At 39.6% G+C, this 14948-nt stretch overlaps 1 protein-coding gene across 2 annotated transcripts; it reads left to right on the top strand.

Moving 5' to 3' along the window:
• The first annotated feature begins 922 nt into the window (after positions 1-922).
• On the top strand, positions 923-14170 carry tgfbrap1 (transforming growth factor, beta receptor associated protein 1). Of its 2 annotated transcripts, none has more exons than XM_061741440.1 (13): positions 923-1157; positions 3404-4119; positions 4233-4427; positions 5997-6151; positions 6283-6365; positions 6741-6921; positions 7014-7174; positions 7935-7992; positions 8106-8249; positions 8662-8805; positions 9761-9920; positions 10015-10487; positions 12316-14170. In XM_061741440.1, exons 2-13 carry the CDS (start codon positions 3423-3425, stop codon positions 12502-12504), a joined length of 2640 nt encoding a protein of 879 aa, XP_061597424.1. In that variant the 5' UTR covers positions 923-1157; positions 3404-3422; the 3' UTR covers positions 12505-14170. The 2 variants fall into 2 exon arrangements, with proteins under 2 accessions (XP_061597424.1, XP_061597432.1); XM_061741448.1 differs by having other exon boundaries at positions 10015-10522; positions 12316-12442.
• Positions 14171-14948: the final 778 nt, after the last annotated feature.

Raw genomic sequence — 14948 nt, 5'->3', positions numbered from 1 at the left:
ACTATCAAATATGGACCAATTAGATGAAGGGTGGGCGCGTTTTTTGGTGTCTAGCGTCGCCACGGTAACACTTTTGACTGAGAAAAGTAATGCGTGTTGTTGCAGGATGGAGACGCATATTTTGATGTATAACACATCTGGGTGCACGTTACGCTTCGGGCTGTATTAACTGCCAAAGGAATGGCATAAATTGCGCCAAAATTACACGATTCATTCAAAATGGCCGACTTCCTGTTCGGTGCTGCCTTCCAGTCCTCTGGTCCCGGACTTCATCCCCGGGCTGTAGTCGCCCTGTCTGGGCTGTGTGTGTGGGTGTTTGTGGTTTGGTGTGCGCGCGTGTGTGTGGAGACGGCAGAAGTGTGTAGCAGTTGGGTTGGAGGAGGTTGGGAGGAGGAGCGGGGCAATGATTGACAGGAAAGGGGGAAAAGGAAGCGTTTTTCACTGCGCAAAAAACACTGTCATCTCCAAGCCAGGCATGGAGTACTGGAGTGAAGTTTTTCTTGTTACACCTTTTTAGACACATTTGAGGGATATTGGCCAAGACTTTTAATAGTGTTAAAAGCATGTTCAAAATTATGTCACGATACCTTTAATGCAAACCATTAAATATAAAATTTTTTGCCAGGCCTGGCTTGCGTGCAAAATTTGGTGACTTTTTTGGCACGTTTAGGGGGGCAAAAAGGCCCTCCTTTCGTCGAAAGAAAGAAAGAAAGAAAGAAAGAAAGAAAGAAAGAAAGAAAGAAAGAAAGAAAGAAAGAAAGAAAGAAAGAAAGAAAGAAAGAAAGACTGTATCACTCTATTTGCCGTCCAGTAGAGTCTTCTTTCCAACAGCTGCTTGTTAAATGCGCCACTGTAGAGAGTTTTCCGACTTTCCTGGAGGGTGTGAACGCATCTGTGTGGGCGTGGCTTCCCCTGGATGAGGAAGCCTGGCCGCTCCAGTCAATGATCCTCTCCAGCACCATGGCTATATCACCCTTTACTCTCAAATACTCACCCTGTTGGCTGTTTCCGCTGCAGTAAGGCTCGTCTGCTGATGATTATTGTCCGTGTTGCCCCGCTGAGCGCTTGTCTGTGCGGTTATATGGAGGCTGGCTGCTACAGCTCCATGACGAGCTAGGGAACAGGGAGTTGGTCCGCAGAGCAGCATCTTGGAGCAGGTGAGGGGAAATCACTGGCACTCTTCTGCGTGTGGGGACCAAACATCACCGTCTGATGGAACACACGACCCGCAGCTCCATCTGTAGTCTCTTACTGCACCTGGTTGGGCTGGGACTAGCTCGTTAGCATTAGCCACGCTGGTTTAAACGTCGATTTAAGCCTGAATTATGGTTCCGCGTTAAATCGACGCAGAGCCTACGCCGTAGGGTACGCGGCGACGCGCACCATACGGCGTAGGCTCTGCGTTGGTGTAACGCGGAACCATAAATCAGCCTTTAAGCTAACTGGCTTCACTAGCACTTTTCTCTTTCTCACCTGGTTGAATTCTGTCATCGTGCAGAAAAATAAAATCGCATTCGTTAAAGTTAATTATTGGTGCCTAATTAACTTTTCTCCACTGCCACGTTAGTTAGTTAATCTTTATTTCGGTCAATTTATAAGCATAAAGATCAATAAGCAAGATCATAAACATTTACAGGTTTTTCTTTGGTCAACATGGTGATTATTTTGACTGAAAAGGTCTGGGCTTGAAGCATAAAGCTGATCTTGCCCACCTTTTAACTGAATCGAATATGCAAAAAGAACAAATAAAGTATCATGACACTACACATAATAATAATAATAATAATAATAATAATAATAATAATAATAATAGCTGTAATAACTGTAATGATAGTAATAATAATAATAATGATGATGGTGGTGATGATGATAATAATAATAGCTGTAATAACTAATGATAGTAATAGTAATAATAATGATAGCTCTGAAAACAGAAAGTGAAAAGATGCTAAAGAAACCGACAAAACCAATTTAGGTTGTCATTTCATCTCATGCATGTGTATCGTGTCTCAAATCCTACATACTATACATTAGGGCTGTGCGATTAATCGATTTTAAATCTAAATTGGATTTATTAATCACAATCGATGTTAAAAAAAGGAAAATCGGAAAATCGATTTTCCTTTTTTGCAGCTGGCTGCATTACAGACAGAGCTCGTCTAGTCATCTTTGTTTTTTCAAGAAAATTGTAAATGTTGTCACTTTACTAAACTCAAGGAGGATTTACAGTATCTTTCAATTGCACTTCATTCCCAATAGGGACATTTGTTTGCTATTTTTCTTTAAAAATAAAGATAAAATATTTGAAACAATTTATTCCATTGTCTTTTGTAGTTTTACCAAAAAAATCGAAATCGAAATCGAAAATCGGATTTTCAGAGAAAAAAATCGGGATTTTATTATTGTCCAAAATCGCCCAGCCCTACTATACATATATATGTTCATACCGGTACATACCCGCACACACACACCTACACGCATACATGTGTACATTCTTCTTTGTTTGCTAATTCTGCTTCTATATATGTGTCCATTACCATTGCTTTGAATAATAGCTTATATGCGTTCCTCCTGGTTTGATCAAAACAGCTAGTGCAACAGCTAGTGCTGCATGTTTCAGAGAAAAGCAGCCTCAGCCAGACCCAACGCTGATGTTTTAAGGCACTTACATGTGGTGAAGATGTCGACCAGGAGATTTTGGGATGAAGTAAGCCAACTTAGTGAAAGGAAATGAGTTGTGCTGCTGCAGCAGGGCACAAACCTACAGGTTGTGTTGCTGTTATCAGCACGTTTGTCTGTATTTATATGCCCTCATGTTGATTTATGCTTTAAAACCCGCAAGATGTGAACTTATGAAACATAGATGAAAGTACCACATAAGTTGTTGTTTTTTTGTCTCATGCGTAAAATTCAAACATTATATAAATGGGTGAAAGCTAATTGGAATTTAACCCCAGTCATACTCCTGTGTTGCAAAGTGAGATTGCTTAAGTTTACTAGACTGGTTGCGTTTATATCGTCAAGGATTACTTTTATATTTTGACTACAGATGTAAAACACCAAGAACACACATTCCAGCAGTTGTAGACATTTATGCCTGCATGTTGTGTGTCCTGCTGCCTATAAAGTAAGATTCCACACACAGTTTTGTAACTGAAAACTCATTTCTGTTGTGTTTTTAATAGTTTTGACATATTAATATATTATAATAGGAATATCTTAATTTTCAATAATAAGAAAACTCTATGTCCATTTTGAGAAAATATGCTTTTTTTAAAAGAGCAGTTCCAGTATTTCTTGTGATAATGTCAGTGTTTAATCACATAACGTTTTGCATTCTCACATTGATTGTTTTTTGTCTGTGAACCATCTTATTGATTCCTTCCCTTCTTCCATCATGCAGTGTAGATGCCTTGGCTGAGATGAGTGTCAAGGCCTTTGAGCTTGTCCCCGCTGTGGAGCGAGACCTCCTCATGGGCGACAAAGCTCGGATCAACATTGAGTGCATTGAATGCTGTGGAAAGCACTTGTACGTGGGGACCAATGACTGCTTCATCCACCACTTCTTGCTGGACGAAGTCACTTCGTCCAAAGGCAAGCCGTGTTACTCGGCTCAGAAGCTACTGCACAAATACCTTGGCTTAAAGAAACCAGTGGCAGAGCTGCGGGCTGCCTCTGCCTTGGAGCGCCTGATAGTGCTTTGCGAGGGAATAGTGTTCCTTGTTGACATGGTAACGCTGGAGACCGTGCCCTCAGCAGCAGGAGGTGGTGCAAAGATCAGAGGAGTGACTGCGTTTTGCATTAATGAGAACCCCGTGAGTGGAGATCCATTCTGTGTGGAAATGGGTGTAATTTCTTCGAAGAGACGGACCGTTCAGATTTATATGGTGTATGAGGACAGAGTGCAGCTGGCTAAGGAGGTGACCACTCCCGAGCAGCCCTGTGCCATCAGTCTGGATGGCTACTTCTTATGCTTGGCCTTGGCCACGCAGTACATGATCCTGAACTACAACACAGGGGCCTCACAAGACCTCTTCCCTTACAACAGTGAGGAGAGGAGACCCATTGTGAAGAGGATCAGCAGGGACGAGTTCCTACTGGCTGCACCTGGTGGCCTCGGTAAGTCGACAAAAAAACAGGGCATTTGCAGGGTTAGGTTTTTGGTTTTGCAAATCCTGGATTGAGATGTCCCTTTGTATTTTAAAAGCTGTTTCCCCTTCTGCCACTTCCAGGAATGTTTGCCAATGCAGAGGGGGTCTCTCAGCGAGCTCCAGTCAACTGGTCGGAGTGTGTAATTGCTGCTGCTGTGTGTTTTCCATACGTGGTGGCTTTGGATGAGAACTTCATCACTATCCACAGCATGTTGGACCAACAACTAAAACAAACACTCTCATTCAGGGATGGACACATTCTGCAAGATTTTGAAGGTATTCTCTCGTTATGCTTCCTTTTAAATTGGTGAATGCTTATTACACCAACTATTCCCCTAAAAATATGGTGTTGATCTTATTAAATCATGCTCAATCTTTCTTTATTTTCATGCATTATTTAGAAATGCGTTACTTTTAATGGTAAATGGGTGTGTGAATAATAGATATACAAGGATTCTCCATAACATTAATTGGATTAATATGCTTTCCCCATGTCAATATTAATGACACATATTTTTACTGACCTGTCTCTATTCATCATTATGTTTTTCCAGAGTGAGCGTCTCTTTTTTTAGTTTCTTTAAATTACGAAAGGAGATATGAATCTGCTCAGAAAATATGCAAGAAAGCACTGCCTGTTTTGTATGTCTCCCACCGCATGTAATGAGTATTTATTCACTCCCTCATTAATGCGCCACTGGTGCTCCCGTAACAGATTCAGCATTCAGAAAGTAGAAGTACCCCAAAAAATAGGGTTTTGCTTAATCAACTGTAAGAATCAATCTCCAGCTTCGCCTTCTTTTCCAAATACGTTCACTTGTGGCTGTATCCTTGAAAAGTTTAAAACAACAGTTTTGCAGTGATGTCACTGAACATTAATCTGTTCATTTATATGCGGGTTATGAGTTGAAGCAGAAACTGTCTCTGATTCCATTTTATTTGTGAGAGCAGATTAATCTAACATTGAATCTCTGTTATGGGCATTGTGTTTATCACTGCACTCAAAGGACACTTTGTTGTATCATTCCAGAGCTTTTCTGCGAAGGTACCTGCTACATGAATGCGTCTCCTTGCACTGATGCAACAGTTGTAGGGTTAATGCAGCAGACTGACTAGAATGAGCTCCATAATTCACATTCACACATAACACATATACATTTTTTTTTTTCAAATGTATATATGTTAAGAGCTGTCATTTGTCTATTTACTGTACAGTGAGCGAAATAACGGGAGTCAAATTCCGTCTTGTTAGACCTGACTTGGCCAATAAACCTAATTCTGATTCTGACATTTTGAATTCCTCCTTTTGACGACTTGTAGCAACAATTCGTCTCAAGTGCAGACTGATAACTCCCGAGTTCTTTTTTGGTGCACACAGTTTATTGGAAAGTGCCTTTGGACAAGGGTCATTGGTAATTAAATGGTCTGTGGTTGGAAGATTATATTGCTTTGCTTCACTGATTCAAGACACTAAAACCCACTGAAAGTGTTGTTGATCCATCTTTTCACAGAAAACACTTCCGTTTAGTGTCCCAATGAGATATTGTTTGCCTTGCTTTAAAAAAAGAAAATTGATTTAGTTTTTATCTTTATTTAAAGGAAACACTGTTCATATTTGTGAAAACTGAACCATGCCCTTACAGTCAATCATTTCCATTTGCTTAATATTTCTTCCTCTGTGTTTGGAAAAAGTGGACATGAAACAATCGCTTTCTTTCCAGAGCTGAATTATTTTTATAAGTTACTTTGCAGCATAGTAAATGAAAATGAAGGAGTATAATGGTTGTTAATAAAAGAGGAACACATGAAATCCCTGTCTGACGTTTTGAGTGCTGTGCATTTCAGGGAAGGTCATGCTGGCTTCCACTAAGGCCGTGTATGTCCTGGCTCCTCTGCCACTGGAAAGGCAGATTCAAGATTTGTTGGCCAATCACAGGGTGGAGGAAGCACTCATCCTCATAGAGGGAGCGCAGAGAAATATTCCCAAAGACAAGTTCCAGGTAACTAGCAGCAAACCATTTTCATTTTTAAGCATGTAGCAAGTTCAAAAGAGAATACAGAGCATAGAAATATGTTATGTGTATTTGTAAACCTTAAACCATATTGGGGCTGTTTCTTTCTGCTGCTTTAGATTTTGCACAAAAGAATCCTCCAGCAGGCAGGTTTCATACAGTTTGGCCAGCTTCAGTTTCTGGAGGCTAAAGAGCACTTCAGGTAGGAGTTAAACACTGTTTGATCATTTCCTGGCTTATGCTAAATTATTTAGTTTTGTTGTCTCATATGTCACTCACAGGTTCTGGATAATTGATCAAAGCATTGGCACGCCTGATTCTTTAATAACTGAACTTAAATGCATCTTTTTGTGAGAAGTTTTACCTGCCAAAATTTTTCATAATTTCACATCTCTGTAATTTTATTTTTACCTCCACTAAAGATCTTGTATCTTCTTTTCTGATTGTCAGTTTTGTATATATCCTCCACACTAATGTAATTGTAAATGACAGTTATGCTGCAGTTGGGTGTCATGAGTAACATGTTGAGCTCAATCCTGCAGCCTGCTGTGCTCAAGTGATTCTGTGATGTTTTCAGGAAGGGTCAGCTGGATGTGCGGGAGCTCATCTCTCTGTATCCTTTGCTGCTGCCGGCTTCCTCCTCATTTACACGCTGCCACCCTCCTCTCCACGAGTTTGCAGATCTCCACCATCTCGCACAGGGTGATCAGGAGAAGGTGGTGCGATGCAAAAAATTCCTCATCACTTATTTAAAAGAGGTAACTTGATTTTAAGAACAGATGGATTTGCGTTGCATCCACATAATGATTGTGTTGTGTAACTCATGATTTCATATTTATCTCGCGCGCAGGTACGAAGCACAGAGGTGGTGAATGGCTGTCGAGAGGATGTGGACACGGCTCTGTTGAAGCTGTATGCCGAACAGGATCACGACAGCCTCTTAGACCTCCTAGCTTCAGACAATTCATGTGTGCTAGCAGACAGCATCCCTTGGCTGGAGAAGTATCACAAGTGTGTAGACCCCTCAAAATTTAAAGATTAAATTGAAAACATATTATTTAAGTATTCAATCTCAGCTGATAAAATCTTTGTTGCATGGTTTTATGAAGAAGTATTGCTTTTGGAGAAGCTGTATCAATTCAATCTGCACATTAATCCCCCCAAAAATGCTAAAATATTTGATTAAATTTGTGTTTGATTTATCTGCTGTGTAAAGTGATAGGGGTGAATTGTTAATTTCACTTTGGCAATGTTTAAAACAGTGGAAGTAGAAGATTACTATTGGCAATGATCACACTTTCCATTCATCATTGTAGTCATAAAAGTGCAAACTCCTGTAAGAACCTTCTGAGATGGGCTTAGGTGTGTAAATTAGGCATGTAAACTGTTTCTTGCTGTTAACACTGTTGGACCTGTGAATTTGTGCGTCGATATTTGAGCTTTATTTCAGCCTCTTTGGGTCCATATCAGACCCAAGAATTTAAAACGTATAGAGATATATTCCAATGTTTTCAGAAACAAGAATAATATCTTGTGACCGTGAATGCCAGATCACTTAAAGCCTTTATAATTAGATTGTTTGTATTCATTGTCCAATACCTAAATCGCTACATAAAGTTCCTCAGCACAGTATGAAATGTAGGTACACGCTTGGACTCGTCCATCTCTGTAACTTAAGCTGACCTCAAGTCATTAGTTAATAATTAAATCTGAACAAAAATGTAATCAGGAAAGGGAAGCAATCCGTCATTTAGTCTTTTTTCTCTTCCAGATATTTTGCACTTGGGCTGCTCTATCATTGTAATGGTCAGGATTCAGCAGCACTTCAGGTATGTAAGCCTACATTTTTTTTGATATGGGTTCTTACAGAAAAATCTGAAACCATTATGTGTGTATGTGTAAAGAAAAATGTTTAAATCTACCGATTTAATTTTTCTGTTAGTTGTGGATTCGTGTGGTAGATGGAAACCTGCAGGATTCGACAAGGTCCGACCTTTATGAGTACATTGTGGACTTTCTCTGCTGCACCTCCAGTCTGGACCTCGTGTGGAAGTTTGCGGACTGGGCATTGCGGAACAATCCCACCGTAGGTTACCAAAAATGTAACTCTGCTGCCTTATCGATAGATTATTAGTAAACCTTGACCTTAAGTTGTTTTTTCTAGAATTGACTTGAATAATACTTTATTCATTTTAAAAAGTGAATGATTATTCATTATACTTATATTTATGCAGTATGAATTACTTTGGAAAATATGTAAGAAAGTGGGGAGGGGAGAGAATCTCAAGAAGATGCAGAGAATGACAAAAAATATAAATAATTTAACCCTTTATCCAGTGGCACACGGCTCAAATTATTTGTTACTTTAATTAAATAAAACAAGTATATATCTTCAAACTTCTGCAAATTACCAGTGGGTAAAGTTGTTTTTTTTTTCTGTTTTTTGTACAAAGTTTTTATAAGAAATCCATTTATTTATTTATTTATTTTCTTAATAGATAGGTGTCCAAATCTTCACAAAGAGGCCTTCCAGCAAAAATCAGTCAGAAATGAGCCACGATGATGTCATCACATACCTGGGGAAAAACCACCAGGCGTTGCTTCTGTACTTGGAACACCTTGTTCTGGAGAAAAAGATACAGGTACAAGAAAAAAGAAAAAAATGTACTGTTATTGACAAATATGAGAGATAATGTGGTGTGAGAGGGAACTGGTACATCCTGGTTCAGGTTTTAAGTTGTTTATACAGCAATATAAGAAATGCATTACAAAGCTGCAGCTTTGGTCTCCATGTAGAGACATGCACTCTCACTGTAGCTGGTTACACTGACAAAGCTCAGGAGGAATATAGAGTAAAGTACACATTGATTGCATTAGACCCAGAGACAGTAGGATAAATCATCTTCTGGCACTTGAGTTTGAGGGTAACCTGCTACCGGAACGCTGCACTGCCAACTCTGTGTGAGCTAGCCTCGCATGTTGTTTTGTAGCTGATCCGAATGCTAACCTTCCTGCTGGGTGGAAAGCAGCGTTAGAGGAATTTCCCCGTAGCATCCCTTCTACAAAGTATTGATCTCCATTGTTGTGGTTAAATGCACGTAGACTGTAACAGTCTCACCATTAACCACATCCTGTAAACGAAGCAGATCATGTGAGATACAACAATTCAAAGATCAGCACCGTCCACAACTTCCAACCCCTCTGGCCTATGGAATGAAAGGCTCCTGAAAGCTGAGTTTAGTTAAGGTGTCTTTACTCACAGCTGCATAGCTTCACTGACATTTTTAGGGCTGAATTAATTTAGTTAATAAGATTAGATGGTGAAAAATGACAATCAGTCAGAAAACAGTTTGAAAATTTGAAGTGTTGTGTAGAAGTGCAATTGATGCAACAGGTGAACAGAGCTAACAGTTCAATGTCCAGGATGCAGATACGCCATATAAGTCAAAATAAAACCCCACCTTAGTTTAGGATTCATGGAAATGTGACTGTTTATAACTTTAACAGTCTATAAAACGGAGCTTCGTCTTTTTTCCCCTGAACACCTTGGTCTTGGCAGTCTCATTGTCTTTTTTTCCTCCATGTTTGTGGGTGCAGAAGGAGAAGTTTCACACACACTTGGTCGTGTTGTACCTGGAGAGGGTCTTATCATTGCTGTCAGAGTCTCCAACGGATGAAAAGAAGTTGACCAAAGCTCGAGAGAGGCTCCAGGCCTTACTCAGGGAGTCCAGCTTATACCGTGTACAGTTTGTTTTAGGTATGAGCAGTACGTAAAACGCCTGTTTCAGCATATCAGGAGAGAAAATGTATGGGTTTAGGCTTCATCTGTTGTGTCATTTTACTCTTTTTAGGTAAAATGGAGAACTGTGACCAACTGCTGCTAGAGCGTGCAACACTACATGGAAAGTTAGAGGAGCACGACAAAGCACTACACATACTGGTGCACAAACTCAGAGACTTCCCGTCCGCTGAGGCCTTCTGCATGTGGGCCTCCTCCAGTCGAGATTCTGCGTACCAAAAGCAGCTGTTTCACCTGCTCTTGGGTGCGTATCTAGATGGGAGCACTCCTGGGAAACCTCACGCAGCAGCAACTGCAGGTGGCGACAGTGGTGAGCTGGATATGGCAGCGGTGGACCTCCTGAATCGGCACGGCGAGGTGTTCGATGCTATCCGTGTTCTTCAAATGCTCCCCGAAGGCTGGTCACTACAGCTGCTGAGGCCTTTTCTGAATCGTGCCATCAGGGCTAGTATGCACGCCTGCCGCACCTCCCAGATTGCTCTGGGGCTCGCCCACTCTGAAAACGTTCAGCTGCTGCACGACAGGGTGAGAAACGGAGATCCACAGTGTTGTGCGAGTTGGTAAAGTAAATCATCTTACTTAAATCGTAGCGACCTGATTGTAACATGTCAAGATTGTCAAGGTGTTGTGGACGAATGTCCTCTAAGTCTAAACTATGAAAGACTGAAACAAGAAAGACTCAACTGTGGCAAGATTTGAGTCTGATTTACTTCCATAGCTGGAGGAGTCGCGTCTTTACAGATGGCAGGTACCAACACACTAATATGGCTTGAGTAATTGAAACATTAAGACTGACATTACATCAGGTTCTGGAAAAAGTACCAAGTTCACGGTATCTACCTGAAGCCCAACATGGCCTTGTAGATGTGCAAATATCTCTTCTCCTCTCAGCCTGCCACCTGATTATGTCCAATTCTGTCAGGCCATAAAGACACAGGTGGCTAGTATAAATGATTAAAACACATAATATCAAATATTTTAATTATTCCATCACACAAGTTGTTTTTTTGGTATAATACAGATGGAGGAAAAGCAGAAGGTTTAACTTCATATTTCTTTTTTAAATACCGGTAATGTTTTTAGAGAGGGCAGTTTTGAAGAACTTTTCCTAAACAAAATAAAAAAAAAACCTCAGATCTCTGCAGGCTTTTAAGCCTGTTAGCTATTGTAGTTGGATTAAATCTTTTAGTTTTTTGGTTTAACTACAAGATGATGTTGGCTGAAAAAGCATTTTAAAGTTCCCGTTGTCTCCTTGTCTGTTGAGTACATACGTGAGTCCGGAGTGAATCCGATGACGGCAGAGAGACGTACAGATTGTTAGATTTGATAAACCTTCTTGAGGGGTCTGTTCAGGAGTTAAGTCATTTTTCCATACAGAAATGTGACACATTTCTTTCTTATAAAAGAAAGAAATGAAAGAATGAAAGAAATATGAGAGTTTGATGCTGCTGTGAACAAACGAATCAACTCTGTATTTTTTATATTTTGGACCAGGGATCAGTTTTGTCTCATTGTGCATTTCTATGTCATATATTTAATTAATTGTTTAATCAAGCGATTCTACGAGGCCTTATCTACCCAAACACAGGTATTTCTACAAACGGATTATTCAAATGAACCTATATCGATCAAACTTGGATTCATATTTTTAAAAATCTAGCCAGTGTGGAGATATCAAAACATCCAATTAGGGTTGTTGTGTGGACTTGGTATCGTTTGTTTGACTTCAGAATATGAACGGATCATTTCCAGGTTGACTGAGCAACAAGAAATAACAGGAAGGTGATCACTGGTGCTTTTCACATATTGTTCTTTCTTTCTGTCTTATGTTTACATATATACCAGCTATTTTGAGGAGTTGCATCAGGATGCGCAATTGATGTAATTGCTACATAATCCAACACAGAAATAGGTGCCATTGTCAGTAGTGTAGAACAAGACTCAACTGGATTTTTAGTTTGCAAGATGATTTTTGAAATAAAGGTGTGGAACAGCCAGGAGTGGGAGATGAAGAAAGAGCGGCTAGATTGAGACTGTTTGGACACAATAAGACGGAATAGAATGGAAACATTGGCAGAGTGATGCGGGAGAAGTCTGGATGTAGTGAAAGAGGACATGCAGTTGGTTGCTGTGGCAAGAAGATGCAGAAGACAGGGTAAGATGGGAATGGGCTGTCCTCGCGAAAGCTAGAGGAGGAATAAAGAATCAACTGGAGTATCTGCTCAGAGTAAAAAAGAAACAATCATCTTGTTCATTTATCTTGCCACTGATTGAGAACTTATTGGGTGTACTTTTATCCAAGTGCCAATTGGTTGGTTTGAATTTTAACCCCTGCTATGCTTTTTCTTTTCAGTTGAAAGAATGCAGGAAACCCATCTTGATTTCTGAGAAAAAGGGATGTCACCTGTGCCACAACACTTTCACTGAGCCGGGTGTGGTTTGCCTGCCAGGAGGAGTGCCCGTCCATACTCATTGCGTGGCACAGAGAGTGAGAGACTCCCCCACCAAGAGACAGTTGACTGACAGCAGTAACCACACGTGAGATTAGACCTTTGACGCAGCTCTGTGATCTGTGACCGGAGACATCTTTACAGCAGGACAAAATGAAATTTTGTCTGGCTGTGGACTGTGGGGAGAACAAGAAGCACAGGACGTCGGTTTCCACAGTCTGCTTTGGTGTTGGCAAAAACACAAAGAAAGCTCGCCTAGAATGAACCTTCCTGAGAGCGGGACAGATGATTTCACATATTTATTAATGTGCCGTAATTATACCACATTTCCAGACTTGAAGTTTGAGCTCTGTTCAATTTTGTGCCCGTCCAGTCTACACTGACACGGTTATAAACCTGAATTTGAGAAACAGTTCTGACTACAGAACAATGTTTTAATTCTGTGACAAATATTGCTCAGTCATGAATTGTAATACCTGCCATTCTGGTCTAAGCAACCCGTTGTATTAATACTCTCCTAACTTGCACATTGCATCGTTGGGTTTTAATGTAAAATACTACAAAGACTCATAAGTCCTGATTGTAACTGAGTCTTTTAAACGTTCTCATCTGATCTTGTTGCTGCTGCTTTTCCCTCTCTGCCATATGTTCATTAGTTGCTGTATCAGTATTTCAGTTGAATTTGGATTTTTAATTTGAATTTTCTGTTCTCAAAGCAAGAAACTGTTGTTTGTATCTTTGGTGATGCAGCAACATGAAATCTCACAGATGCTTAGTGGAGGGACATAATTGCAGTTTCCGTGCTACAGCTACTGTAAGGCCAAGTCTAACGGCCCAAAACATGCACAAATTAAATAATCTTTGTCAGTTTACCTGTTGTGAAAAATCACTGCGTACATTAAGGAACTGTGTGAAAACCGGTAATTTCTTTTTTTCTTTTTCTTTTTTTTTTTAAACGTTCTGTTGTAGACCAAATTATTTACTAGCCAATTATTTAATTAACCAATACAGCTCAAGCTCAAGTTGGCGTATTTGATTTTTCTGCTTAATTTATAGGGAGGGCAAAAATCAGGTCTGATAGATGAACGCTTTGAAAATAGACTTTAAACCTAAATCACATTCCAACAAAGGTATTTATCGCCAACCAGTTTTTACGATTAAAGTCAAGGTGATGAGACAAACTGTGTAATCAAGGCATAAAATAAACTGCAACACCAGTTTTCACAGCCTTGTATCAAATGCTTTTGGACTCCATGTGGTAAGTGGTTTAAAAAGTAAGAAAACAGATGAAACTTCGTAAGTTGATGATGCACGTAATAAATCGTGGAAATAATAAGAATCAGTTCAATTTAATGTTCATATCATTAAGTATAATTGATAATGACAGTCAATTTAATATGATTGTAATATTTTAACTCAGAAGTGGCATTGTGTTACTGATATGAATGGGGGCTAAATTTCCTCTGCATGTATAATGACATGAACACATGTCATTGTGAGCTCATTTGTCATTGCAAAGCTCCTCTAACTTTTTATGATGGAGATTTTCAGAAAACAAAACCTTTTATCAACCACAGCTTGCATGTATCACCAAATATTACGGGATTAATGCATTTTAGCTTTCATAGCAGCCATCTCTAGAGTGCTGGAGTTACCATTTACTCAAGACACTTCTCAAAATCTTTTAAGAGACGGGAGTTCTGCTGTTTGCAGCGGTAGAGGATGGAAGACTGCACAAAATCATCAGTAGCCAATGAGCAAAATATGAACCTCACTTGCAGCAGCAGTTACGAGATTTCACAAGACTGATATCAATAACAGAATGGTTAGTTGGCAGCAGCACTTGTCTGAAGAAATACTTGTTTCACTGGTTAAGAAATGTGTTGAAAACCTGTTTGAACCTGCAGCACGTTGCTTGCAAACCAGCTTACGAAGATGTTTGCTTGGATCAAGGTGGTGCAGCAGGTTTAGCATCAATCTGAATGATGCACTCAACGTGTCACTATAGAGCTGTGCTGTGCCATGGCAACAGAAGCGTCCATTCTGCGGCCATTCTGCTGGAAACGGTCCGCATATACGCTAAACCTGCTTCAAAAAACAAGATATTGTGCATTTTTTCCTTAACAAGCAGCATTTATGTAATCCAAGGCAATCTTTTCATTTACACAAACAACACGCAATGGTCTTGTTGTATTTACTTTTCCTTTAACAATTTTAATCTATTGGGCAGATTGACCAACGTTTAGATGAAACATGCTTTATTTGTTTAAGTAGAACACCACAGTAAAAAATATCTTGCTTGATCTACTTTAAAAAAATTAAGGCAATTTTTTCGCATGAGATTTTTATGTAGATCAAGAAAGACTAGTCTTTGTATAAACTACTTAATTTTTTAGTATGTACAAAATTCATTTGCAAGTAAAGTCAACTTAATTTTGGTAAATAAAGTAAACACAATTAAGTTGACTGTACTTGCAAAATGTATTACTTAAATACAAAAAAATAAGTAGTTAAAGACTAGTCTTTCTTGATCTAA

Source organism: Cololabis saira, chromosome 2, assembly GCF_033807715.1.
Source record: "Cololabis saira isolate AMF1-May2022 chromosome 2, fColSai1.1, whole genome shotgun sequence".
Classification (NCBI taxonomy): Eukaryota; Metazoa; Chordata; class Actinopteri; order Beloniformes; family Belonidae; genus Cololabis; species Cololabis saira.
The sequence above is the reverse complement of the archived record's forward strand: the minus strand, read 5'-3'. Positions and strand labels throughout refer to the sequence as shown.

Excerpts from the sequence above, each read along its gene's own strand:
- tgfbrap1 (XM_061741440.1), top strand. The coding sequence starts at position 3,423 with ATGAGTGTCAAGGCCTTTGAGCTTGTCCCCGCTGTGGAGCGAGACCTC. Across the intron at positions 4,120-4,232 it reads GGCTGCACCTGGTGGCCTCG|GAATGTTTGCCAATGCAGAG; the intron begins GTAAGTCGACAA and ends TGCCACTTCCAG. Across the intron at positions 6,366-6,740 it reads GAGGCTAAAGAGCACTTCAG|GAAGGGTCAGCTGGATGTGC; the intron begins GTAGGAGTTAAA and ends TGATGTTTTCAG.